The sequence below is a fragment of the Marmota marmota genome, unplaced genomic scaffold (assembly GCF_001458135.2).
Source record: "Marmota marmota marmota unplaced genomic scaffold, marMar, whole genome shotgun sequence".
Classification (NCBI taxonomy): Eukaryota; Metazoa; Chordata; class Mammalia; order Rodentia; family Sciuridae; genus Marmota; species Marmota marmota.
Genome location: NW_025999977.1, coordinates 26,982,208 through 27,007,702, shown reverse-complemented (window position 1 = coordinate 27,007,702; position 25,495 = coordinate 26,982,208). Strand labels below are relative to the sequence as shown.

The 25,495-nt window shown below is 38.0% G+C and overlaps 1 protein-coding gene across 9 annotated transcripts in view; it reads left to right on the top strand.

Moving 5' to 3' along the window:
* Nucleotides 1-25,495, top strand: part of Mta3 (metastasis associated 1 family member 3) — a 166,955-nt gene that overhangs the window by 23,255 nt on the left and 118,205 nt on the right. For all 9 annotated transcript variants that reach the window (XM_048804472.1, XM_048804473.1, XM_048804471.1 and 6 more), the window contains exon 4: nucleotides 8,384-8,510. In XM_048804472.1, the coding sequence (XP_048660429.1) occupies nucleotides 8,384-8,510 (127 nt within the window). The remainder of the gene's footprint in view (nucleotides 1-8,383; nucleotides 8,511-25,495) is intronic.

Sequence of the window (25,495 nt, the reverse complement as noted above, 5' to 3'; positions counted from 1 at the left end):
AGCCAGTACCATATAGATTCATTGTTATAATTTTGAAGTAAGTGTGGGTTGTCTTAGTTTGTTCTTATTTAAGATTATTTTGTGCCCCTTAGATGTCCATTTGAATTTTCAGATGAGTGTCAATTTTTGTGAAAAGGGCAGTTGGAATTTTGTTAGAGGTGGCATTGAATCTGTTCATCAATTTGAGAAGTATTGTCATTTTTAACCATATAGCTGTTCCAAACTCTGAACATGGGTTGTCTTTCCATTTATTTGGGTCTTTAAAGATCTTTGGGCAGTGTTTTGCAACTTTTAGCATGCAAGTTTTATCTTTTGTTAAGTGTATTTGTAGGTATTTTATTCATGTTGGTGCCACTTTAAGTGGAATTTTTCCTTAATTTCAGTTTTAAATTGTTCACTGCTAGTGATAGGAGAGTAATTGCCTTTTATATATTATTTGCTTTTAAGCTGTGAAATTGTTTCTTTTATTTATTCATACAGTTCAAAATCTAATTTGTCAAAATCCTATAGTTAAATTTAATTTAAGAATATATAAAAAAGCCTTTTTGGATACTAGGCATCAAGCCCATGGGACACTTTACTACTGAGTTACATCCCCAGTCCTTTTTAATTTTTTTTAATTTTTATTTTGAGGCAGGGTCTCACTTAGTTGCTCAGCCTGGCCTTGAGCAGTTCTCTCGCCTCAGCCTCTCAATTTGGGATTTCAGGCATGTGCCACCATGCCTGGTTTACCAGACATTTTTCTTTTCTTTTCTTTTTTAATTTATTTTTTAGTTGTAGTTGGACACAATACCTTTATTATATTCATTTATTTTTATGTGGTGCTGAGGATCAAACCCAGGGTCTTGCACGTGCGAGGCAAGTGCTCTACCGCTGAGCCACAACCCCAGCCCAACAAGCCACTTTTCTATATGGTTTATAATAGCTGTTATTTTATCGCTGTGGGTACTCTCTTATTAAAATAGACATAAGGGTGCTTGAGAATAACTGTGGAAGACTGCTTTTCCCTGCTACCTGTACCCCCACCCCCCATCTCCCAAACTAATGTGTAGAAATTATAATTCTGACCTAACTAAAAATCACAGTTTCAGTTAAGTACCTAGAAATGGTAATGGCTTTCCTTCCCTGGGTTCTGTTCCCTTTTCCTCAGTTCCTCTGTGTCATAAGGCCAATCTCTAAAAGTTTGTCTGAGGCTCTGATTGTAATCTGCTGCAGAGACTGATCTCTGAATCCCACAGCTCTGGTCCTCCAGAGCAGTTGGCTAGTAACATTTCTTTGAACCTTGCTTCCTGGACTTTGTGTTGCCCTCATCCCATCCCCTCTCAGTTTAGGGATGTAACTAGGCTTGTAGAGCTTTTGTGATGGTGGCTTCTTTCTCATTTTGCAGCCTAAAATTTTAAAATGTATAGGAACCTTGTTGAATCATGCGTTATATGGCCCATACAGCTAAAATAGAAGCTCTAAGTGTAGCAATGGCTACTGCTCTTTAAAAATCCAAGAAGCAGGGCCTGTACTCTGGTATGAAGGTGGTACACACCTATACTCCCAGCAGCTTAGGATCTGAAGCTGGAGGATCAAAAGTTCAAGGCCAGCCTGAGCAATGTAAGGAGGCCTTGTCCCAAAATACAATAGGCCTAGGGATTTGGTTAGTGGTAGAGTGCCCATGTATGGCAAAACAAAACAAAACAAAAACCCCAAGAAATACTTTTGTACAGTTTCCTTCTGTCTTCTTTCTCTTCTCACTTTCCCCAGTGCCATATTACTAATAAGCCGTGTGCAGACACTTTTTCACCTACAAAGAAAATATAGTAAATAATAAGGTATTCAGTGCCTTCTGTTGCTTTGTAGTGGTTGTCTTCTACTTTAATAAGATAACAAATATGGAATTCCATGAAACCTGGTAAAATGGTTTTAAAAATTACATAGATATTAGCATGTACATATGTATGTCTATGAATATATACATATATATACATTTGCCATGCTGGAAATCAGGCCCAGGATCTAATGCATGCCAGGCAAGCGCTCTACCACGAAGTTAAGCCCCCCAGCCCACTGTACATAATTTTAGTTAGGGTAGTTGTATTTGCTCTTTCAAAATTTTTGTTGTCTAAATGTTAAATTTTGTCAGTGTTTTTCAGTGTTTTTAGGATGTTGGTGGCGTGAGAGTCATTCGTTCATTCCTACTTAAAAGTGGTGCAAATTTATAGAAATATATATAATATAAATGGAATTTCACTAGTAAATTTTTCTTTTCTTTTTTTTTAGAGAGAGAGAGAATTTTTAAATATTTATTCTTTTGTTTTCGGTGGACACAACATCTTTATTTTTTATGTGGTGCTGAGGATCGAACCCAGTGTCCCGTGCATGCCAGGCGAGCGCGCTACTGCTTGAGCCACATCCCCAGCCCCTCACTAGTAAAATTTTAAAAAGGGTTTCTTTAGTGAACTTCACAATGGAAAGATATTTTTGTGGTGATTTCTATTTTCAGTTAGATTGGACTTCAGAGCTTTTAGTTCTTTTTTTTCTTTCTAAAAATATTTTTAGTTATAAATGGACACAATACCTTGATTTTATTTATTTTTTATGTGGTGCTGAGGATTAAACCCAGTGCCTCATATGTAGGTAGGCACAGTGCTACCACTGAGCCCTAGCCCCAGCCCCGCTTTCAGTTCTTGTTGTCTGTACTTCTGGGGTTGTATAAGAAAGTAAGATTTGATGCTGGAGGTGTAGCTCAGTGGTTGAGCACTTACTTAGCATGCTGAGGTCCTGGGTTCAATTCTTAGCACCATAGAAAAGAAGGAGGAAAAACAAAACTGCTGTTATTATTTGAGGTGCTTGTTGATGTTTTAGCTCTATTGGATATACATTTGTCACATCCTAATTAGGTAAAGTATAATTTTGTATGTGGTATTTGCTGGTGCTAATAGTGCCAATGTAGCAATAATGTTATTGATCTCCACTGGTGAAATGTTATTAGACCCGCAAGTAAATGGCTCCTTTAGTGCTATATTTCTCTTTGAGTAGTTCATTAAAAAGAACATTTAAAGACTCTTCAATTGTCATGTTCTTTCTTTGAGCCTGGTGAGTCAAACCCTCCTGTCCCCCTTCCTCTCTCTCACCTTTCTTTCCTTTTTCTTTTTGGTGGTGCTAGGGATTGAACCCAGGGCTTTGTACCTGCTAGGCAAGAGCTCTACCACTGAGCTACTTCCCCATTCCCAGCCCTAGGTGAGTTTTGTTTGTTTGTTTGTTTGTTTGTTTTTTGATACTGGAGATAGGACCCAGGGGTACTTTGCCACTGAGCTACATCCCCAACTCTTTTTATTTTTTATCTTGAGACAGGATCTCAAGTTACTTTGGGCCTCCCTAAGTTACTTTGGGCCTCCCTAATTTGTTGAGGCTGGCTTTGAACTTGTGATCCTCATGCCTCAGCCTCCCGAGTTGCTGGGATTACAGGTGTGCACCACTGTGCTCAGCTAGGTGAGTCTTTTAAATCAAATTTTCAGATTCATTTTCAATTAATAGTTTTAAAAGTTTGAAAGTAGGACCAAGTGCCACAGTGCACACATGTAATCTTAGCTACTTGGGATACTGAGGCAGGAGGATCAGAAGTTCAAGGTCAGCCTCAGCAAATTTGTAAGGCCCTAAGCAACTTAGTGAGATCCTGTCTCAAAAAATAGAAGCCGGGTGCAGTGGTGCATGCCTGTAATCTCAGCGATTTGGGAGGCTGAGGTAGGAGGATCACAAGTTCAAAGCCAGCCTCAGGAACTTAGTGAGGCCCTAAGCAACTCAGTGAGACCCTGTCTCTAAATAAAATACAAAAAAATGGGGGGGGGGCCTGGGGATGTGGCTCAGCAGTTAAGTGTCCTTGGGTTCAATCTCTGGTACCAAAAACATAATAAACAAACAGACAAAAAGGCAGGGATGTAGCTTAGAGGTAGATTGCCTCTGGGTTCTATGCAGAGTACCTAGGGTGGTGGTAGGTGGGGTGGGAATAAAATTTTGGAAGCAGGAAAGATCTGACAGCCCACTACTTGCCTTTATGTAATTAAAAAAGAACTGCTACAATTTGGGGGATTCTATTTGACAAAAATCCCTTTTGTGGACTTGGTTCCTGAAATAATTGTAAGAAACAGAAATATCTTGCTGTGTGCATAGAATCCATTCTTGTCTGAACATCAAGGCTTCCAAAGGATATCCAGATGTTCTAGGTTGACCCTTGTGCTCTTCTTGCTGGTGAGGATCCAGCCCACCTACTTCCACTCTTGAGTTCTCGGTGCTTTTACTGTTTTTCCATACACAATCTGCTCCACGAGGGGTTGCAAAGACCTGTGAGGTATTCTGTTTTTAAAAAGTATGTAACTCGGGGCTGGAGTTTTGGCTCAGCTGTAGAGCGCTCGCCTAGCACGTGCGAGGCGCTGGGTTTGATCCTCAGCACCACATAAAAATAAAGAAATAAAATTTATTTATTTATTTGTGCTGAGGATCAAACCCAAGGCCTCGCACCTGCCAGGCAAGTACTCTACCACTTAGATACAGCCCCATCCCACTTTTTCTTTTCTTTTTAAACATCTACTTTCCATGTTCTTCCTTCCTTTTTTCATACCAGTGATTGAACCTAGGGTTGCTTACCCTTAAGCTACATCCCCAGACCTTTTTTATTTTTTATTTTGAGACAGCGGCATGCTAAATTACTGAGGTTGGCCTCAAACTTTTGATCCTTTTGCCTCAGCCTCCTGAGTTCCTGGAATTACAGGCATGTGCTACCACACCTGGCTCTCCATTTTTCTTTTTCTTTTTCTTTTAGTCTAGGGATTGAACCTCTGAGCACTTTACCACTGCTACATTCCTGTTGCTTAAATTTTATTTTGAAACAGGGTCATACTAAATTACTGAGCTGGCCTCAAACTTGTACTCCTCTTGCCTCAGCCTCCCAAGGGTCCATCTTCTTGTTTGGTCAAAATTCCTTTTTTTTTTTTTTCCCCTTGTATTGGAAATTGGACCCAAGGGCCATTTTTTTTTTTACAACATTATTTTTATGCCTTTATATTACTTATTTTTATGTAGTGCCGAGGATTGAACCCAATGCCTTGCACATGCTAGTGGTAGCACTTGCTCTACCACTGAGCCACAACCCCAGCCCACTAAGGGTGATTTTATCATTAAGCTACATCCCCAGTTATTTTTGTTTTTTCCACATTTTTAATTTGTATATTATAGTTGTACATATTGGTGGGATTTATTAGTACATAATTGTACATGCACACAATATAACAACATAATTTGGCCAATATTACTCTCTAGCATTTGTCTCCTCCCTCTCTACCTTCCATCCCCTGTTCCCTTTCCTTTACTTATCACCCTTTTGATTCCCCCCATTTCCTTTTTCTCTTTCATATATGACCCTTGATCTTCGTGTTTGACTTATTTTGCTTAACATAATGTTCTCAAGTTCCATCTATTTTCCTGCAAATGACATAATTTCATTTTTCTTTAAAGCTGAATAAAACTCCATTGTGTGTATATACCATGTTTTCTTTATCTATTCATTTATTGATGGATGCCTAGGCTGGTTCCATAGTTTGGCTGTTGTGAACTGTGCTACTATAAACATGGGTATACATGTATCACTGTAGTATGATGACTTTAATTCTTTAGAATAAATACTGAGGAGTGTTATAGCTGGGTCATATGGTGGTTCCCTGTCTACTCTTTTGAGGAACCTCCATGCTGATTTCCACAGTGGTTGTACTAATTTATAATTGCACCAACAGTGTAAAAATGTTCATTTTCCTCCACATACTTGCCAACATTTATTATTTTTAACACTTTTTTATTGATGCATTATAGTTGTACATAATGATGACATTTGTTGTTACCTGTTCATACATGCACACAGTATAACAGTATAATTTGATCAGTATCACACTCCTCAGCACTTCCCTCCTCCCTCTCTGCCTCCCACCCCCTGGTCACTTCCAGCATTTATTATTGATTGTATTCTTGAGAACTATTCTGACTGGAGTGCAATGAAATCTCAGTGTAGTTTTGATTTGCATTTCCCTAATTGCTAATGATGTTGAACCTTTTTAAAATATATTTGTTGGCCATTTGTGTTTATTCTTTTGAAAAGTGTCTGTTTAATTCATTCACCCATTTATTAAAATTGGGTTTTTTTGTCATTAAGTTTTTTGAGTTTTTTTAATATATTCTAGATGTTACTCCTCAGTCAAAAGAGTAGCTAGCAAAATTTTTCTCTCATTCTGTAGGTTCTTTACATTCTTAATTGTTTCCTTTGCTATGTGGAAGCTTTTTAATTTGATGCTGTCCCATTTATTAGCTCTTGGTATTATTTCCTGAGCTTTAGGGGTCCTATCGGGAAAGTCATTGCCTAAAACCAATTTGTTGGAGTGTTGATCCTACATTTTCAACTAGGAGTTGCATAGTTTCTGGTCTAATTCTGAGGTCTTAGATCCATTTTGAGTTGATTTTTGTGCAGGGTGAGAGATAACGGTCTAGTCTCATTCTTCTACATATGGATAACCAGTTTTCCCAGCACTATTTGTTTAAAAGGCTGTCATTTCTCATATATATATATATATATATATATATATATTTGACACTGTTGTTAATGATCAGATGATCATATATGTGTGGGTTTGTCTCTATGTCTTCTATTTTATACCATCAGTGTATATGTCTGTTTTTCTGCCAATACCATGACATTTTTGTTACTACAGCTCTGTAGTATAATTTGAAGTCAGGCATTGGGATGCCTCCAGCGTTGCTCTTTTGGCTTAGAATTGCTTGGTCTATTCTGGGTTTTCTATTCTTCAAAATGAATTTTAGGACTTTTTTTTTTTAAATATTTTTAGTTGTAGATGGACACAATACCTTTATTTTATTTATTTATTTTTATTGGTGCTGAGGATCGAATCCAGTGCCTCCCACGTGCTAGGCAAGCGCTTTACAACTGAGCTATAACCCCAGCCCAGGACTGTTTTTTCCTAGTTCTGTGAAGAATGTCATTGGTATTCTGACGACGACTGCATCAGATCTATATACTGCTTTTGTTAGTATGGCCACTTTAACAATATTAATTCTGCCTATCCATGAACATGGGAGGTCTTTGCATCTTCTGAGGTTTTTAAAAATATTCTATAATTTTCATTGTAGAGGTCTTTCATCTCCTTGGTCAAAATTATTCCTCGGCAATTTATTTTTTTGAAGCTATTGTGAATGCAGTTGTCTCCCTGATTTCTTTCTCAGCACATTTATTACTGCTATATAGGAAAGCTATTGATTTTTGTATGTTGATTTTGATTTTGTAGTCTGTTACTTTGCTGAATTTGTTTATTAGTTCTAAAAGTCTTGGTGTAGTTTTTGGATCTTCTAAGTATAGGATCATGTCATCATATTCTTATCAGGCAAGAGAAAGAAATTGCGTTAGGGATATTGGTCTGTATTTTTCTTTTTTAAAAAATAATACTTTATTTTCATTTTTATTTTTTTTATATATTTATTTATTTTTATGTGGTGCAAGGCAGGCGCTCTACCACTGAGCTGTAGCCCCAGCCCCCTCCTTATCTGGTTTTGAGTGTGATACTGACTTCATAGGATGGATTTGGAAGTGTTCTATCCCTTTGTGTTTCATAGTTTTTAAAACATTTTTATTTGAGGCAAAATTTTTATTTTGACTGAAGGCCTTGCTAAATCTGTGGTTGTTGGGATTACAGGTTGTGGGCCATTGTTCCTGGCTTGGTCAAAATTCTTTTTTTTCTCTACTCAGTGTTTATTTTCATAGAAATATTAATACATTTTGTCACCTTGGTGTAGTTTTATTGGATGAAGAGAATATGAATGCTTGTGTTCCTTCTGCCATTTTACACTTTTTTTTTTGAAATTTTTAATATTTATTTTTTAGTTTTCGGCGGACACAACATCTTTGTTTGTATGTGGTGCTGAGGCTCGAACCTGGGCCGCACGCATGCCAGGCGAGCGCGCTACCGCTTGAGCCACATCCCCAGCCCCAGAAGGAGGCTAAGCGTCCCTGGGTGGGCACGAACATTTTACACTTTTATTTATTTAATTATTTTTTATTGTGCTAAAAATTGAACCCCACGGCTCATGTATGCTAGATACCCACTCTACCACTGAGCTGCACCCCAGTCTGGCTGTTGTTTTTAAATTGGATTTTCTCTTCCTTTGAGGCCCAAAGAACTTAATTTTATTGTTATAATTGAAGTGAAAAATTTAATATATAAATTTAAAATTGATTAGTTTGAAGAGAATATTGAATAAATGTTGATTCAACCTATCTTTTTAATTCTATGTTAATACTCAAAAAGGTGGTAATAATCAATTCTTCAAATTTTATTTGTAGAAGAAATTGAAGAAGAATCTGAAACAACAGTTGAGGCAGACTTGACTGATAAACAGAAACATCAGTTGAAACATAGGGAACTCTTTTTGTCACGCCAATATGAATCTCTCCCTGCAACACATATCAGGTAAGAACTTTTTAGAAGTTAATCTAATGTACCCAGTAACATTGTGACCAAAATCAAAGACTTCTTTGAAGCATTTTCCAGACTCTCCTCAGGATCTTGCTTAACTTAGTTTACTAAAGGCTTCATAATGGAATTTTATCTTGAAATTAAAAGGGTATATTGGCATATTAAAGTTCTGCAGTAATGTAACCATTTTAACTTTATTTCATTTCTGACTTTGACAGTTTACTTAAGCATCTGTGACTCTCAGGCATAGTAGTGTCCAGCACACACCATTTTGGGAAATGCAGATCTTCTCCAGAGTCCTAACAAAGTATATGTGTAGTAATTAGAACCCAAAGGCTGGAACCCAAGATTGAGTTGTAGCAGGTGACTCTTGGCCTTTAGGATATATGGCTTTATTAACTCATTTTTTGGCATTTGCTCTGTTCATTGATAGGCTACAAAAGTATTGAAAATCTCAGTCTGTAGTTTATAGTTTAAAGATTGTGCTGGAATAGTGATGGACTTTCATGATCTACTTCTGGTGACAAAATTTAAGCATAGAGAGTTATTTTTCAATGCAATCTGGAATAAGTGCATCTTGGAGATATAACAAAATGTTTGAACTCAAAAGGCAGGAAGATTTGACCCTCAGGGTCAGGAAAGCTTCAGGTAGAGTGTTTACTCACCTTTCATGAGAATGTGGGATGCACATCAGGTAGAGGGAAGAGGTGAGCGTGGGATGTGTGTGTAGGGAACAGCCAGGTTCAGGGTGAAACATGGGAGGGAATGTCATGTTTCAAGTAGGTTAAAAAAATTCCTTCAGGGGCTGGAGTTGTGGCTCAGTGGTAGAGTGCTCACCTAGCACATGTGAGGCACTGAGTTCGGTCCTCAACGCCACATAAAAATGAAATAAAGATATTGTGTGTCCACCTTCAACTAAGAAAATAAATATTAAAAAAGATAAAAATGTTACCATGCAAAAACATATTTAAAAATAAATTCCTTCAGGCAGTCATGGTGGCACATGCTGTAATCCCAGTAATTCTGGAGGCTGAGGCAGGAGGATCACAACTTTGATGCCAGCCTCAGCAACTTAGTGAAGTCCTCAGCATCTTAGACCCTGTGTCAAAAAAAAAAAAGGGCTAGGAATTTACCTAGGTTGTAAAATACTCCTGGGTTTAATCCTCAGTACTAGGGAGAAAAAAAGTTCCTTCCAATTTAGTTTATAGTTTCCTTTTTTCCAGCTATAGCTGGTCATGATGATCATAAAAAATGTTTATAAATGAAAAGAAAATGTACCAGTTGTTTTAATAATTGTTCCTCTTTCTTTACTCCTATTGTTGGAATTTAACCTAAGTCTGCATTTTGGTTTCAGACAGGTTTGCAGTCTTTTTTTTTTTTTTTTTTTTTAANGGCATTGGGATGCCTCCAGCGTTGCTCTTTTGGCTTAGAATTGCTTGGTCTATTCTGGGTTTTCTATTCTTCAAAATGAATTTTAGGACTTTTTTTTTTTAAATATTTTTAGTTGTAGATGGATACAATATCTTTATTTGTTCATTTTTATGTGGTGCTGAGGATGGAACCCAGTGCCTCACACACGCTTGAGGCAGGTGTTCTACCACTGAGCTATGGCCCCAGCCCAGGTTTGCAGTCTTCTAAAGCCATAATTTGGTTTTGTACCTACACACACACACACACACACCCCAACCAAACTCCAAACACCTTCGTGTATAACTTTCTTCAGAAGTGGACACGTATCTTTCATAATAGGAAGGGTAGGACAAAGATATTGTTCTTCCTTTTTCTTAAATTTTTAAAAAGTATTTTTGTAGTTGTTGATAGATCTTTATTTTATTTATTTACATGCAGTACTGAGAATCAAACCCAGTACCTCACATGTGCCGCGCAAGTGCCCTACTGCTGAGCCCCAGCCCCCTTTTTTCTGAAATCTTTTCGGAAATAACTCGATTGCCCTCTTATCATGAACATCATGTCATGGCTTTATTTAGATTTTTTAAAAGGGGCCACTGTGGTTGGATTGGCTAGAGTTAGTATTTTCTGTGTCATTTATATCCTTTCCTGGAAAATATAATCATACCAGGTAATGTGAGGAGTCTTTTTGCTTTTCACTAGTAAGACTATTTTTTATTTTTTTATTTTTTGGTACGGGGGATTGAACTCTGGGGCACTCTATCACTGAGTCACACCCCCAGCTCTATTTTGTATTTTATTTAGAAACAGGGTCTTACTGAGTTGCTTAGCCCCTAGCTGTTGCTGAGGCTGGCTCTGAACTTGTGATCCTCCTATCTCATTCTCCCTAGCCACTAGGATTAATTGTAGACATGCACCACTGTGATCGGCTTGAGATTTTTCTTAAAAATGTGTATAAGTAAAATGCTAAAGATCCACATATATTTGTTACTTAATTGGAATGAGCTATTTGAACATAAAGATTCATTTTAATCTTGAAATTATGTGGCTAATTGTAAGAATCTTGCTAGAACAACAATGTGACAAATGGTTTAAAGAATGTATCCCAAACACACAAGTATATTTTTAATTTACCCTTCTGATAGCTTGGAATCTGTTTACAAGTAATGTTGGTTTCCTTTAACAGATTGCCTGGAATGGAAAAACTAGTGATGTGTTTTTTATCTTCCATAAGGGCTGGGAGAATATATTGAAATATAATTATCCAGACATTCCGGTGTGGAATATAGAATTTACCTGGTATACATGATCCTTCGGTCAGTTCTTTTTATTTCTTCTTCTTTTGTGGTGCTGGGGATCAACCCAGGACCTTACTCATGCTAGGCAAGTGCTGTACCACTGAGATATATCCCTAGTCCTCTTCAGTCGCTATTGAACACATTTCCTGAGAATCTTTTAGGTTGAGGAGCTTCTAAATGCTTAAAAGGTAAGGACCCGGGGCTGTAGATTCATGGAGTTTTCCAAGTGATAATTCCTTTGAATTATAGAGAGACATAGACTTTAAAGCATTTTCCCTACAGCTGAGTGGAGAGGGAGTGGTGCAGAGCTGCACCTTTTCATCTGTTGCTCTCATTTTCTTTCTTTTTTTTTTCTGTCAAGCACTCATTTATTTTACGAAAGAATATTGTTTTCTGCATAATTCTTTTTTTGTGTGTGTGGTGCTGGGGATTGAACGCAGGCAGGGCCTTGTGCATGTGAGGCAAGCACTCTACCATCTGCATAATTAAAAAAAACTTAAAGGTGAAAGTATGTTTTTAAGTTTGTTTTGTTATAAATTTGTTATACATGACAGTAGAATGCACTTTGATGCCTCATACATAGATGAAGTATAATTTCTCATTCTTCTGGTTGTACCTGATGTGGAATTCCACTGGTCGCATAGTTATATATGTACATAGGGTAATGTCTGATTCATTCTCTTGTCCTTCATACCCCTATACCTCTCCCTTCCCTTCACACCCCTCTACCTATCTAAAGTAACTCTATTATTCCCTAGCCACACCCCCAGCCTTGTGAATTAGCATATGCATATCCAGAGACAACTGTGGCTCTCATTTTCAAACAGCAGAATGGAGTAGGGGCAGGCTCTGGCCAAGGCATTGGGCTGTACTAGCCAGCCCACATGCAGATGCAGAACAAGTGTACATTGGAGTGGTCTTGATAATTTGCTAATGTTGAAGTCATGCCCTATTTCGGTTTTAAAAGGAGAAAATTACTGAAGTCCCATTGTTCTTTGGCAGCAAAGAGGGGTAATTTGGTGAATACTGATTTTTTGTTCTCAGGGACATTATCAAGTGCCTAGAATTTTCTTGGTGCCACATGGAACGTAGGAGAAAACCTGACAGGCATGCTTGAGGTCTTTTGTACTCCATGAACTATAATACTCAGTGGATGCTGCACCCTTCCTAATATGGCAGAAAGCAAGCTTTGTTCCTTCTGATTCCACTGGAAATTCGAGAGAATGAATAAGACCTAGGTCTCTTCTGGGTAGAGTTAGTGATTCATTTCATTCCTGTCTGTGAGATTGTGCTTGAGCTGTGAGAATTCCTTTAAGGGCATTTTTTGGGGTTGGGGAGTATACTTCATTCATGCAAGTGCTTTAGGTCACGTAGTAATAGATTATATGCTGTACATTTTGTAAAGCTCTGTAAAATGTATTGTTATGCCAGCTGCTAGACCTGTTGTCAGTCTCTTTTTCTGTGTTTAGTCTTTGTGTTTGGGGGTGTACGACTAATACTTTACTATTAGACTTTCTTACACAGAGCAACAATTCAGTGTTCTTTCAGTTACCATCTGATTTACAAATATACCTGCTTTCTTTATTCTTCCATAAGTAGGTGAATATTTGTAAATTTGAGGAAGGCTGCTTACAGTCGGAGAAAGTTGATGTGCTGATTATTTAGCAGCTGCTTCCTTTCCTGTTTCTCAACATTGTCTGCTTTGTGATTTTGAGGCTCCTATATTTAGTCTTGTATATAGCCCAAGCTTTATATAGCTCATATATATTGAATTTGGCCTTAAATAATTGTAGCATTTATTGAACATTTATTTTTCTTTTTTGTGGTACCAGAGATTGAACCCAGGGTCTTGCATGTGCTAGGCGAGCCTGAGCTACATCTTCAGTCCTTTTTGTTTTTTTATTTTGGACAGGGCCTTGCTAAATTCCTAGGTAATTTACCCTGCCTCCTGCCTCAGCCTCTGGATTAGCCAAAAATACAGCTGTGTGCCACCATGCCTGGCTCAGGCTCGTCTATGGAATTTTTTATGGTAAAATGGTGCCGCTTGCTTTGAGTCCCCCCCCCCCCCAAGTTTTTTGTTTTTTTTTTTTTGGTGGTACTGTAGGTTGAACACAGGACATTCTAACTACTGAGTTATATTCCTATCCCTTTTAAAAAGTTTTTTATTTTGAGACTGGATCTCACTAAGTTATCCAGGTTGGCCTTGAATTTAGAATTCTCTTGCCTTCAGCATTCCAGTTTACTGGGATTATAGGTGTGTGCCACTGTTCCCAGCAGCATTTTTTTTTTTAAATATTGGGGTTTGAATCCGGGGCACTTAACCACTGAGAAACATCCCTAGCCCTTTTTATTTTTTATTTTGTGACAAGGTCTTGCTAAGTTGCTGAGGCTGGCCTTGAACCTGCAATCCTTCTGCCTCAGCTTCCTGAATCACTGGGCTCACTGGGTATGTACTACCACATCTGGTTTTTTGTTTTTTTTGAATGGGGTTACTATTTATTTAAAGAGAAGTCTGGGTCATGTCCAAGTCCAAGGAGAATGTCAGGACTTTCAGATTGGGCCTTATTTTTTATCTGTTTACCAAGGCATTCAAGTAAGAATATCTTCTAGACAGTTTTAAATATGATTCTTTGTGGAGGTAAAATCTGAAGTAGATCCCATTGTTAAGAATTAAGATCAGAGTGGGGCTGGGGATGTGTCTTAAGTGGTAGCACGCTCTCCTGACATGCTCGGGGAACTGGGTTCGATCCTCAGCACCACATAAAAAAATAAAAAATAAAAGATGTTGTGTCCATCGAAAACTGAAAAATAAATATTAAAAAATTTTCTCTCTCTCTTTAAAAAAAAAAATGAAGGTCACAGTTTAACTGGGCACAGTGGTGCACACCTGTAATCCCAGCCTCCTAGGAGGAAGAGGCAGGAGGATCACTAGTTTGAGGTCAGCCTCGGCAAGTTAGCAAGGCCCTCAGCAACTTAGTGAGATCTTGTCTCAAAGTAAAAAATAAATTAAAATGACTGAGGATGTGGCTCAGGGGTAAAGTGCCGCTGGATTCAATCCCTAGTACCTCCCTCGACTAAAAAATTAAGGTCTTACAAGTGAATCAAATCATGTAGAGTTTACAGAAAGAAAAGAGGAGGGGAGGGAGAGAGCCCCAGCAATTTTTTGAATTTCTGTTTCATATAATTAATTCTTCTATATAGATCCTCAGTTCAAATAGAACTAAATTTAAAACCTATGTAAGCATGAAAACTTTACTGTTATACTCCAAGATAATGTTATAATGATAATTGTATAGTTGAAACTGGGAAATACTTTTTTTTTTTTTTTTAATTTTGAAACAGGATCTCAGTAAGCTGTTTAGGGACTCACTAATTTACTGAGGCTGGCTTTGAACTTTTGATCCTCCTGCCTCAGCCTTCCAAGCTGCTGGGATTACAGGCATGTGCCCAGCCTTTTTACTTTATTTTCATTAGAGCATTATAGTTATACATAGTAGTTTGGTTTATTATTACAAAATTGTACATGCATGGAGTTTGACTTCAGTCCCCATTACCCCTGCCTTTCCATTTCCTTCTCCCTTTCCCTATTTTTCTTTCTCTACTGGTCTTTTTTTTCACTTGTTTATTTCATTATTATTATTGTTCTTATTATTATTGGGATGTAGGTCAGTGGTGAAGCACCCTTGGATTATATCCCTAGTGCCAATAATAATAATAATAATAATTGTTTTTAAAAAATTTGTTCTTTTTAGTATAATTATTATTTTTAAAAACATAAACATTGGACCATGCAAAGCGTACATTCATGAGCTCTGAAAGCAATCACCTAATCAAGAAGATTTTTACCATGTTGGGGCTGTAGCTCAGTGGGAAAGCACTGGTATTATTTTGGTACTGTAGATTGATCCAGGGGGTTTACCACTGAGCTACATTATCAGTTCTTTTTTTTTTTTTTTTAAATGGCATTTGGCTTTTTTTTTTTTTAATATTTATTTATTTAGTTAGTTATTGGCAGACACAACATCTTTGTTTGTATGTGGTGCTGAGGATCGAACCCGGGCCGCACGCATGACAGGCGAGCGCGCTACCACTTGAGCCACATCCCCAGCCCACTTTATCAGTTCTTTAAAAAACTTTTTTTTTTTTTTTTTTTTTTGAGTCAGCTAGGGTCTAAGTTACTGAGATTGGCCTTGAACTTTCAATCCTCCTGCCTTGTGGCTGGCTGGTTTATTTATTTAAAAAATTTTTTTTCTTTAGATGTTGATTGACCTTTATTTTATACATTTATTTATATGTGGTGCTGAGAATCGAATCCAGTGCCTCACATATGCTAGGCAAGTACTCTATCACTGAGCCACAACTCCAGCCCTTTGTTTATTTATTTATGGCTTTATTTTATTTTATGTGGTACTGAGAATCGATCCCAGTGCCTCATGCATTCTAGGTGAGCACTGTAACCTCTGAACCACAACTCCAGCCCTATTTATTTATTTTTGATTGGCGCTTTCTACAGATACATAAAGGTGAAATTTCCTATGGTATATTCATATATGCATATAATGTGCTTTTGTTAAGTTCATTCCATATTTCCTCTCCTTTCTTGTCCCTCTTCCCTCCCTCTCGATCTCCTTCCACTCCAGTAATCTTCCCTGTATTTTTGTGATATCTGGCTTATTTTATTGAGCATGATGTACTCCACTTCCATTCATTTATCAGCAAATGCCATAATTTCATTGTCTTTTATGGCTGAGTAAAATCCCATTGTGTATATATACCACATTTTTTGGATCCATTTATTTATTGATGGGCATCTGGACTGATTCCATAATTTGGCTTTTGTGAATTGTGCTGCGGTAAACATTGAAATGACTGTATTGCTATAGTATGCTGGTTTTAGTTTTTTTGAAAAATACCAAGGAGTGGGAAAGCCAGATCATATGGTGGCTCCACTCCTGGTCTTTTGAGGAATCTCCATACTGCTTTCCAATGTGATTGTATTAATTTGCAGTCCCATCGACAGTGTATGAATGGACCTTTTCCCCCACATCCTCTCCAGCATTCATTATTATTTGTGTTCCTGATAATTACCATTCTGACTGGAGTGAGATGGAATCTTACTGTTGTTTTGATATGCATTTCCCTGATTGCTAGAGATGTTGAACATTTTTCATATATGTATTGGCCATTTGTTTCTTCTTTTGAGAAATGGCTGATCAGCTTTTTGCTCATTTATTGATTAGGTTATTTGTTTTTTTGGTGTTAAGTTTTTTGAGTTCTATATATATTCTGGATATTCATCCCCTGTCAGAGCACCTGACAAAGATTTTCTCCTATTCTGTAGGCTCTCTCTTCATGCTTTTAATCATTTTCTTTGCTGCGCAGCAGCTTTTTAATTTGATGGCATCCCACTGATTGATTCTTGGTTTTATTTCTTGGATTTTAGGGGTCTTGTTGAAGGTTGGTGCATGCACCTATTTGATGGAGTGTTGTCACTGTGTTTTCTTGTAGCAGTTGCAAGATTTTCTGGTCTAATTTTCTAAGTCTTTGATCATTTTGACTTTTGTGCAAGGTGAGACAGATCTAATTTCATTTTTCCATATATGGATATCCTGTTGGTAAATATCTTATTTAAAAAAATTTGTTTGGGCAGTTGTAGATGGACAGAATACCTTTATTTTATTTGTTTATTTTTATGTGGTGCTAAGGATTGAACCCAGTGCCTCACACATGTGAGGCAAACATTTTGCCACTGAGCTACAGTCCCAGCTTGGTAAATATCTTCTTGATTAGGTGGTTACTTCCTGAGTTTATGGATGTAATCTTTGTAAGGTCCAATGTTTATGTTTTTAAAAAAAGCAATTATACTTAAAAGAACAAATTAAAAACAGAACACAATAATTATTATTATTGGCACTGGGGATTTAACCCAAGGGTACTTTACCACTAAGCTACATACCAAGTATTTTTTATTTATTTTTTTACTTTGAGATAGGGCCTTGCTAAATTGCTGAGGTTCACTTCAAACTTCTCTTACCTCACCCTCAAAAGTTGCAGGAATTACAGGAGTGTGTCACTACTCCCAGCCTAATGTTATTTTTTATGTATCTTGAATGCACAAAACTTGACTTTTTAATAGCTGCTAATTACAGCATAGGTACCTGCAATGATCAATGCCTCTTCTCAGCCTCTGGTACAACAGTTAGTCATATTTAAAATGAGCCAATTCTTTCCTACTTGCAAACCTTGGAGATCTGGCCCACAACCTTTGAAGTTAGTCTTTAGTGTATTTTAAAAACATTTCCTTAGGTACCTGCTGGTTATTGATCTCAGTTTGTACTGCAGTAAGGGGTTTTGAACCTGATTATTTGTTCTTCAAGTTTATCTTGTTTCAGGAAGTGAGTGGTGGAGAAACCCATTATATCCAGGTTGGTGGACCTGGCCTTTGTTCAGAACATCACTGTGGGGACCCTGTCTATCTCATTATTTAACCTTCAAAATACTGTTAAAATTTTATTTTTTTAATTAGTTTTTTTTGTTGTTGTTGTTGTTTTTGGCACTAGGGATTGAACCTCTGGGCTACATTCCTAGCCCTTAATTTTCAGGGTCTTGGTAAGTTGCTGAGGCTGTCCTTGAATTTATAGTTCTTCTGCCTTAGCCTCCTGAGTCACTGGGATTACTAGCCACTGGGCCCAGCTTGGCAGTATTTTTTTTGGTAAGTGCTAAGGATAGAATCCAGGGCCTTGGCACATGCTAGGCCAGAGTATCCAGCCTGAGTATTGTTTTTGAAAAAAGGTCTGAGAAGCTCTTCCAGAACCGGCATTTGGTGTCAATGGTAGGGTAGATCTTAAAGACATAGGTATGTGCTGGGGTTGTGGCTCAGAGGTAGAGCGCTCTCCTAGCATGCATGAGGCACTGGGGTTCAATCCTCAGCACCGCATAAAAATAAAATGAAGATATAATGTTCATCTATAACTAAAAAATAAATATTATAAAAAAGACATAGGTACATAGTCTCTTAATGACAGGGTTGTGCAGAGAAATCCTTACATTCCTTTCCTTTTAAACAATTGTTTTGTTAGGATCCTAGAATACAGACCTAACCAGCATCATCTTCACTATCACTACTGCTGTGTAGAAAAACAGCTATAGCCACAACTTGTAGTGAATTTTTTCTTAATTTAAAGGTTGCCATGAATTTTTTCTTAATTTAAAGGTTGCCATGTTGCTTGTACATAGTGTTCTTGCCTTTAAAATGAGAAGCTCCCTTAATTTAGGCTTTTTTTTTTTTTAATATGTATTGGAAATTGAACATGGGACCTCACACATACTAGGCAAACACTGGGCTACATCCTCAGCTTCTTTTGTTTTATTTTGAGATAGGAATTTTTAAAGTTGCCAAGACTTACCTCAAATTTGTGATCCTCCTACTTCCGCCTCCTAAGTAACTAGAATTACAGGTGTGCACCAGCAAACCCTGTCTTAATTTAGTTTTGAAAATCTCTTAAGCATCTGGTGAGAATGTGAAATTTACATAAATTGTTCCATTCAGACTTCATCTTAGATTGTAAAATTCTTTTTTTTATTTTTTTATTTTTTATTGTGGGTTGTTCAAAACATTACAAATTTCTTGACATATCATATTCGACACTTTGATTCAAGTGGGTTATGAACTCCCACCTTCACCCCATACACAGATTGCAGAATCACATCAGTTACACATCCATTGATTTACAAATTGCCATCCTAGTGTCTGTTGTGCTCCGCTGCCTTTCCCATCCTCCAACCTCCCCCCTCCCCTCCCCTCCTCTCTCTCTACCTCCTCCACTGTATAACCCTGAGGGTCTCCTTCCATTACCATGCAATTTCCCTTCTCTCTCCCTTTCCCTCCCACCTCTCATCCCTGTTAAATGTTAATCTTCTTCTCCTGCTCTTCGTCCCTACTCTGTTCTTAGTTACTCTCCTTATATCAAAGAAGACATTTGGCATTTGTTTTTTAGGGATTGGCTAGCTTCACTTAGCATAATCTGCTCTAATGCCATCCATTTCCCTGTAAATTCTATGATTTTGTCATTTTTTAATGCAGAGTAATACTCCATTGTGTATAAATGCCACATTTTTTTTATCCATTCGTCTATTGAAGGGCATCTAGGTTGGTTCCACAGTCTTGCTATTGTGAACTGTGCTGCTATGAACATCGATGTAGCAGTGTCCCTGTAGCATGCTCTTTTTAGGTCTTTAGGAATAGTCCGAGAAGGGCAATAGCTGGGTCAAATGGTGGCTTCCATTCCCAGCTTTCCAGGAAATCTCCATACTGCTTTCCAAATTGGCTGCACCAATCTGCAGTCCCACCAGCAATGTACAAGAGTACCCTTTTCCCCACATCCTCTCCAGCACTTGTTGTTTGACTTCATAATGGCTGCCAATCTTACTGGAGTGAGATGGTATCTTAGGGTGGTTTTGATTTGCATTTCTCTGACAGCTAGAGATGTTGAGCATTTTTTCATGTACTTGTTGATTGACTGTATGTCCTCCTCTGAGAAGTGTCTGTTCAGGTCCTAGATTGTAAAATTCTTGAGAGTCACTAACTTAGTTCATCTTTTTCCTATCTTCTATGGCACACTATACACAATAGTCATTCAGAATTTGAAAATTACAGAGTTTTCACTTAATTTAATTTTTGTTCTTTAAGGAAGTTAAAATTTTTACAAGAACAGTTTCTTCTTAAATGAAATTTTAGATTGTAATTTAAAATTGTAATTAAATTTCATTTAATTCTCATTAGAATTAGAATGAAAGTTTAGCTATATGGAATACAAGTTGCTGTGTAGGAAATCTGGTTTGTATACATACTATTTGTCACCAAACAAAAATCAATTGATGGGGCTGGATCGTGACTCAGTGGTAGAGCGCTTGCCTGGCATGCATGAGGCACTGGATTCAATCCTTAGCACCACATAAAATAAATAAATACGGGTATTGTGTCTACCTACAACTAAAAAAAAATATTTAAAAATCAGTTGATGAAAGTTTTATAATATTTATGAGAAAAGAAAAGGAGAAATGGAAATGTTTTCAGCCAACATGAATTATTTAGGAGAGAAAATATTATTGACCAGAGTAGGGACATAACCTGTTCTTCTGTGTTTTTAGAGTGTTAATATAATCAGAAAAATCAGTCAAATTGTAAAATATATGTCCTTGATTCTGTAGTTCTCCTTTTAGGACTTTATTGTTCAGAAGTTCTCATACAAGTTTGTAGAAATGTGTGTGTGTGTGTGTGTGTGGGTGTGTGTGTATCTGAGAGTTCAAAGTCTTGACTGTTGCGGTATTGCTTAAAAGTCCAAGTCCGAAGTTTTCTCTGAGTTTCAAGGCAAACCCATTGTGATCCCCTATTTAAGTCAGTAAGAAATTATATACATCCAATATGAAATGACCCAGGGTAAATATACCTATTTCAAAAGAGAGGGAAAGGAAAACAGCAAGGAGGGGCCAGACCAAAGTAAGACTGAAATCTGTAGGGTAAACATCAAGCTTTCGCTTTGGTGGAATGTGGGCTCCCAAGGGTTTGGGCAGCCTTACTCTAATCTTTGCCCGTCACAGCCCACATGGCCACTTACTTCCTTGGGCTGGCTTACATGCTGCCTACAGCTTTCCCTGGTAGATGTTTCACATTCCTGGTATCTCTTTCCTCTTCTAGTCTTCACTGCAATTGTTTTTGGTTTGTTTGTTTGGGTACTAGGGTTTGATCTTAATAGGGTTCTTAAATTTTCACTATGTTGCTTAGGCCCTCGCTAAATTGCTGAGACTGGCTTTGAACTTGTGATCTTCTGCCTCACTGGGATTATAGGCGTGTGCAGGCTCCTTTGCAGTTTTGACTTTACTCTCACATAACTCTGTCAGGGGTTCCTTGCAGGGACTCTGATACTGCCACACACTGCCTGGTCTCTCAAGGTTTCCTTTGAAATCTTCAGTGGTCACTTATATGGCCCCATTAAATCTTATATTTTGCATGCCTGCAAAACCAGCATCATGTGGAAGACACCAGGGTGTGCCACAGGTTTGGGCTATACTTGGTCCATTTGAATCACTGCTGCAGTGGCTTCTGAGTGCCTTTCTGGCCTAAGGCAGTCTTGGGCAAGCTGAGAGTCTGGGGGCTTTCTCTGCTCTGCACATTTTTTAAACTAATTTACATTTCTACTACCCTGATCCTGTGATCAGTGAGGTCTTGCTACTTTCTAAGTTGCCTTTGAGGTTTATTTTTTATCCTGGTGCAAAACCCTTGGCTTCTTTTTAACATTTCTGAGGGAGCGGGAATGTATACTGTACCCAGGACTTCATGCATGCTGACCAAACTAGTATACCATTGAGGTATACTCCTATTCCCCTTGACTTCTTTTTAATATTTCTGAACTCTTAGGCAATTACACTTTTCTTAGCTGTGCCTTTAGACACACTCCTTTTCTGGCCAAATAGAATTTTCCAAATCTTTCAGTACTATACCTTTTTGCTCATGATCTCACAGTAAATTTGGCTAAAAGCAGCCAATAACAAACTTTGCTGCTTTAAAATTTTCTCAGCTAAACTGGTCCATCACTTTTATTTTATTTTTTATTTTTTTTAGAGAATTTTTTTTTAATATTTATTTTTCAGTTATCGGTGGACACAACATCTTTGTTTGTATGTGGTGCTGAGGCTCGAACCCGGGCCACACGCATGCCAGGCGAGCGCGCTACCGCTTGAGCCACATCCCCTGGTCCATCACTTTTAAACTCAGGCTCCCACAACATATCATGGCATGGGTAAATCATAGCCATATTATTTGCCATAGTATAATACCAGTCGCTTCTAGTCCAGTTCCTTGGTAGAGATTTTCTGAAACTTCACAGTCTGGCCTTCACTGTCTAGATTCCTATCAACCTCTGGTCTCCTGAGCCCCCACCAGACTCATCCATTAAACTTCGTGTTTGGTATTCTAGGGTTTCTGTATTCCAAAGTCCTCCTGTGAACCAATTCCAAAGGCTTCTGAACCACACTGTTTTAGTCATGTTTTCACTGCTGTGCTCAAAAGAACTGACAAGAACAATTTTGGGGGAGGAAAAGTTTATTTATCGCTCACAGTTTCAGGGGCCTCAGTCCATAGCCAGCTGACTCCATTGCTCTAGCACAAGATGAGGCAGGACATCAAGGCAGAAGAATGTGGCAGAAAAAAGCAGCTCAGTACATGGCAGTCAAAGAGTAGAAAGACACTAAGCTCAGCTCACCAGGTACAAAATGTAAACCCCAAAGGCACACCCCCCAGGACATCCCTCCTCTAGCCATAAACTACTTCCCTTAAGCCACCACTCAGTTAATCCCATCAGGGGACCAATCTATTGATTGGGTTAAGGTTCTCATAATCTAGTCATTTCACCTCTAAACCTTCTTGAATTGTCTTACATATGAGCTTTGGGGGGACACTTAATATCTTAACCATAACACACACTGTCAAGAATGCTCACAGGAGTAGCCCTATTTCTTTTCTTTCTTTTTTTAAAAAATATTTATTCTTAAGTTTTAGATGGACACAATATCTTTATTTTACATTTATGTGGTGCTAAGGATCGAACCCAGTGCCTCGTGCATACTAGGTGAGTGCTCTACCACTAAGCCGCAACCCCAGCCCCCCCATTTCTTGATACTAGTTTTCTTTGTTAGCTTTCCATTACTGAGATAAATACCTGAGATGAGCTTTGTAAGAGACAAGGTTTATTTTGGCTTGGGGTTTAAGAGTGTCACTGTCTGATCAGTTGGCCCTACTGCTTTGGGGCTTATATCGAAGCAGCATGTCTTGGCAGGGAGCATGGGGTAGGGCAAAGCCTGTTCACCTCATGGCTGGGACATGAAGAGAGTGTGAGACAGGGTACCGTAGTCCCCTTTGTGGGCATGCCTCTAACCATCTAAAACCTCCCTCTGGGCCTCCCCTTAACAGTTCCACCACTTTCTAGTGGCGCCAAGCTGGGGATTAAGCATTCAACACAGGAGCCTTTGGTGGATGGAGTGTTCAAGATCCATACTGTAGGAGTATCCGAGGATGTTCACTGTAGGATTGTGTTAATATCAGAAAGTACAAGCAACTTTCATCTGTACACTTTTTAGAGTTCCAATTTTCCTGAAACAAAAGCACAGATATATAATTAGAAAGGTATTATTTTAAAATCTGTGCACTTGGAAAAATGTCATTTTACATTCATTTCTGTCCCCTTCTTTGCCTGACAACATGGCTGATTCTGAGGAAGAGAGAATTTACTGAAAAGAAATTTACTGGTAAGTCTTCCCCACAATCCCCAAGTGGGAATTCAACCCAAGATTGATCTATCACTGAGCTATATCCCCAGCCCTTTTGTTTGTTTGTTTATTTTGTTTTGAGACAGGGTTAAGTTGCCCAGGCTGGCCTCAAACTTGCAATTATCCTGCCTCAGCCTCCTGAGTGGCTAGCGTTGTAGTGGCAAGATCTGTGCCGCCTCACTCAGCTAAAAAGACCGCTTAATGCTTTCTTCTTCAGTATTAGTAGTGACATTAATTAACAGTACGGTTTGATAGCAGACACTTTTCTAACTAACTCAAGGGTATATTTCAAACATTTTTGGTACAAAATGCTAAATTTCTTTGAAGAATTATTTTGTCACTTTATATTCCCAATATAGTATGTTATGAATATGTCCATTTTACTATTCCCTTAGCATTATAGAATATTAAAATTTTAATAATAAACTTAATATTTTTCTTATAAAAGCAATATAATTGTTGAAATGTGGAAAATACAGAAAAAAATATTCCCATACGTATCCATATGTTCCCTATCAAGAAGTAACTGGGTGCAGTGGTGAATGCCTGTAATCCCAGTTATTCTGGAGGCTAAGGCAGGAGGGGATCAGAAGTTTGAGGCCAGCTTCACCAATTTAGTGAGATCTTCAGCAACTTAGCAAGACCCTGTCTCAAAATGAAAAATAGAAAGGGCTAGGAATATAGTTTAGTTGTAATAGGCCCCTGGGTTTGATCCCAAGTACCAAAAAATAAAAATAAAAGGAAGTACTACTAAAATTTTTGTCATTAATGCATTTATTCTTTTTGAATCCTAAGTATGCTTACTGCTGGGTATTGGCCATGGTGTTGCTGCAATTTAATTGAAGTGGCTGAGGGGCCACACCACAGTGTGTACCCATCTCTTGTTAAGTAGTGCTTGACTTCAATGTGCTGTTTTTATCTTTGCTTGTTCCAAGATTGGTTAATCTCTTTGTTTTTAACTTGTATTTTGTGCTGCTAGGGATTAAACCAGGGCCTCATGCACACTAGGCAAACTCTCTACCAGTGAGCTGTATCCTCAGCCCTGGTTAGTAGGGGAGATAGATGCTTGCAGAATGAATGAAGTGATAGCAGGAAGAAAGAAAAAAGTTAAATGAAATCTGGGAAAATTCCATTCCTTAGAAGTTAACAAACCTGCCTCTGTTAAGTTTGATATAGTTGAAGGACCAAGTGAAACTTGAATAAGAATAGTTTGTTACTCAGAAAGAGCACTTAGTCAAAAACTAATCCAAGTGGCACTGTCTTGGAGTAGACAGATTGAAGATTGTAAATATACTCGCGTTTTCTTCTAGAATTCTTACTGTTCCATCTTCTGTATCTGTTTATACACATGTGAAGAGGGGTCTATTCGGAAACTAAATTAAATTTAAATTATAGCATCATCAAAAAACATCAAATGCCTAGGGATGAGTTTAAAGAAAATGTATAAAACTTCTAAATAGAAGCTCCGCAGTGTTGCTGAAGGAATTAAAGAATAACTTCAATAAATGCAGGCTATATCACGACAGTATGTGTTTTCCCCAGATTGATATGAAGATTTAATGTAATTACAAATAAAACCTTAGCAGGGTTTTGAGTGTGTGTGAATGTGTAAAAATTGAGACTTTTTAGAATTTTTACATCAAATTAAAGTTTTATGGAAATGGAAAGGACTAAGAACAATGAAGACAAGGAGTTTTCAAAGTATGGTTTGTTTAGCCCTGGCTGTCCCCAGAGACCTGTAAAGAAGTTTGAGAAATCAAGACACTTTCAAAACAACAAGAAGATGTTCCTTAGCTCTTCCCTTGTGTGGATTTTGCACTTATAGTACAAAATAATGGTGGGTAAAACTGCTGGTACCATGGCACAGGTCAGGCCTATGCACCAATCTCTGCTAGTGGTCGTGCATTCTGTAATTCCACATGTTGTGCCCCCCCCCCCCCCCCCCCC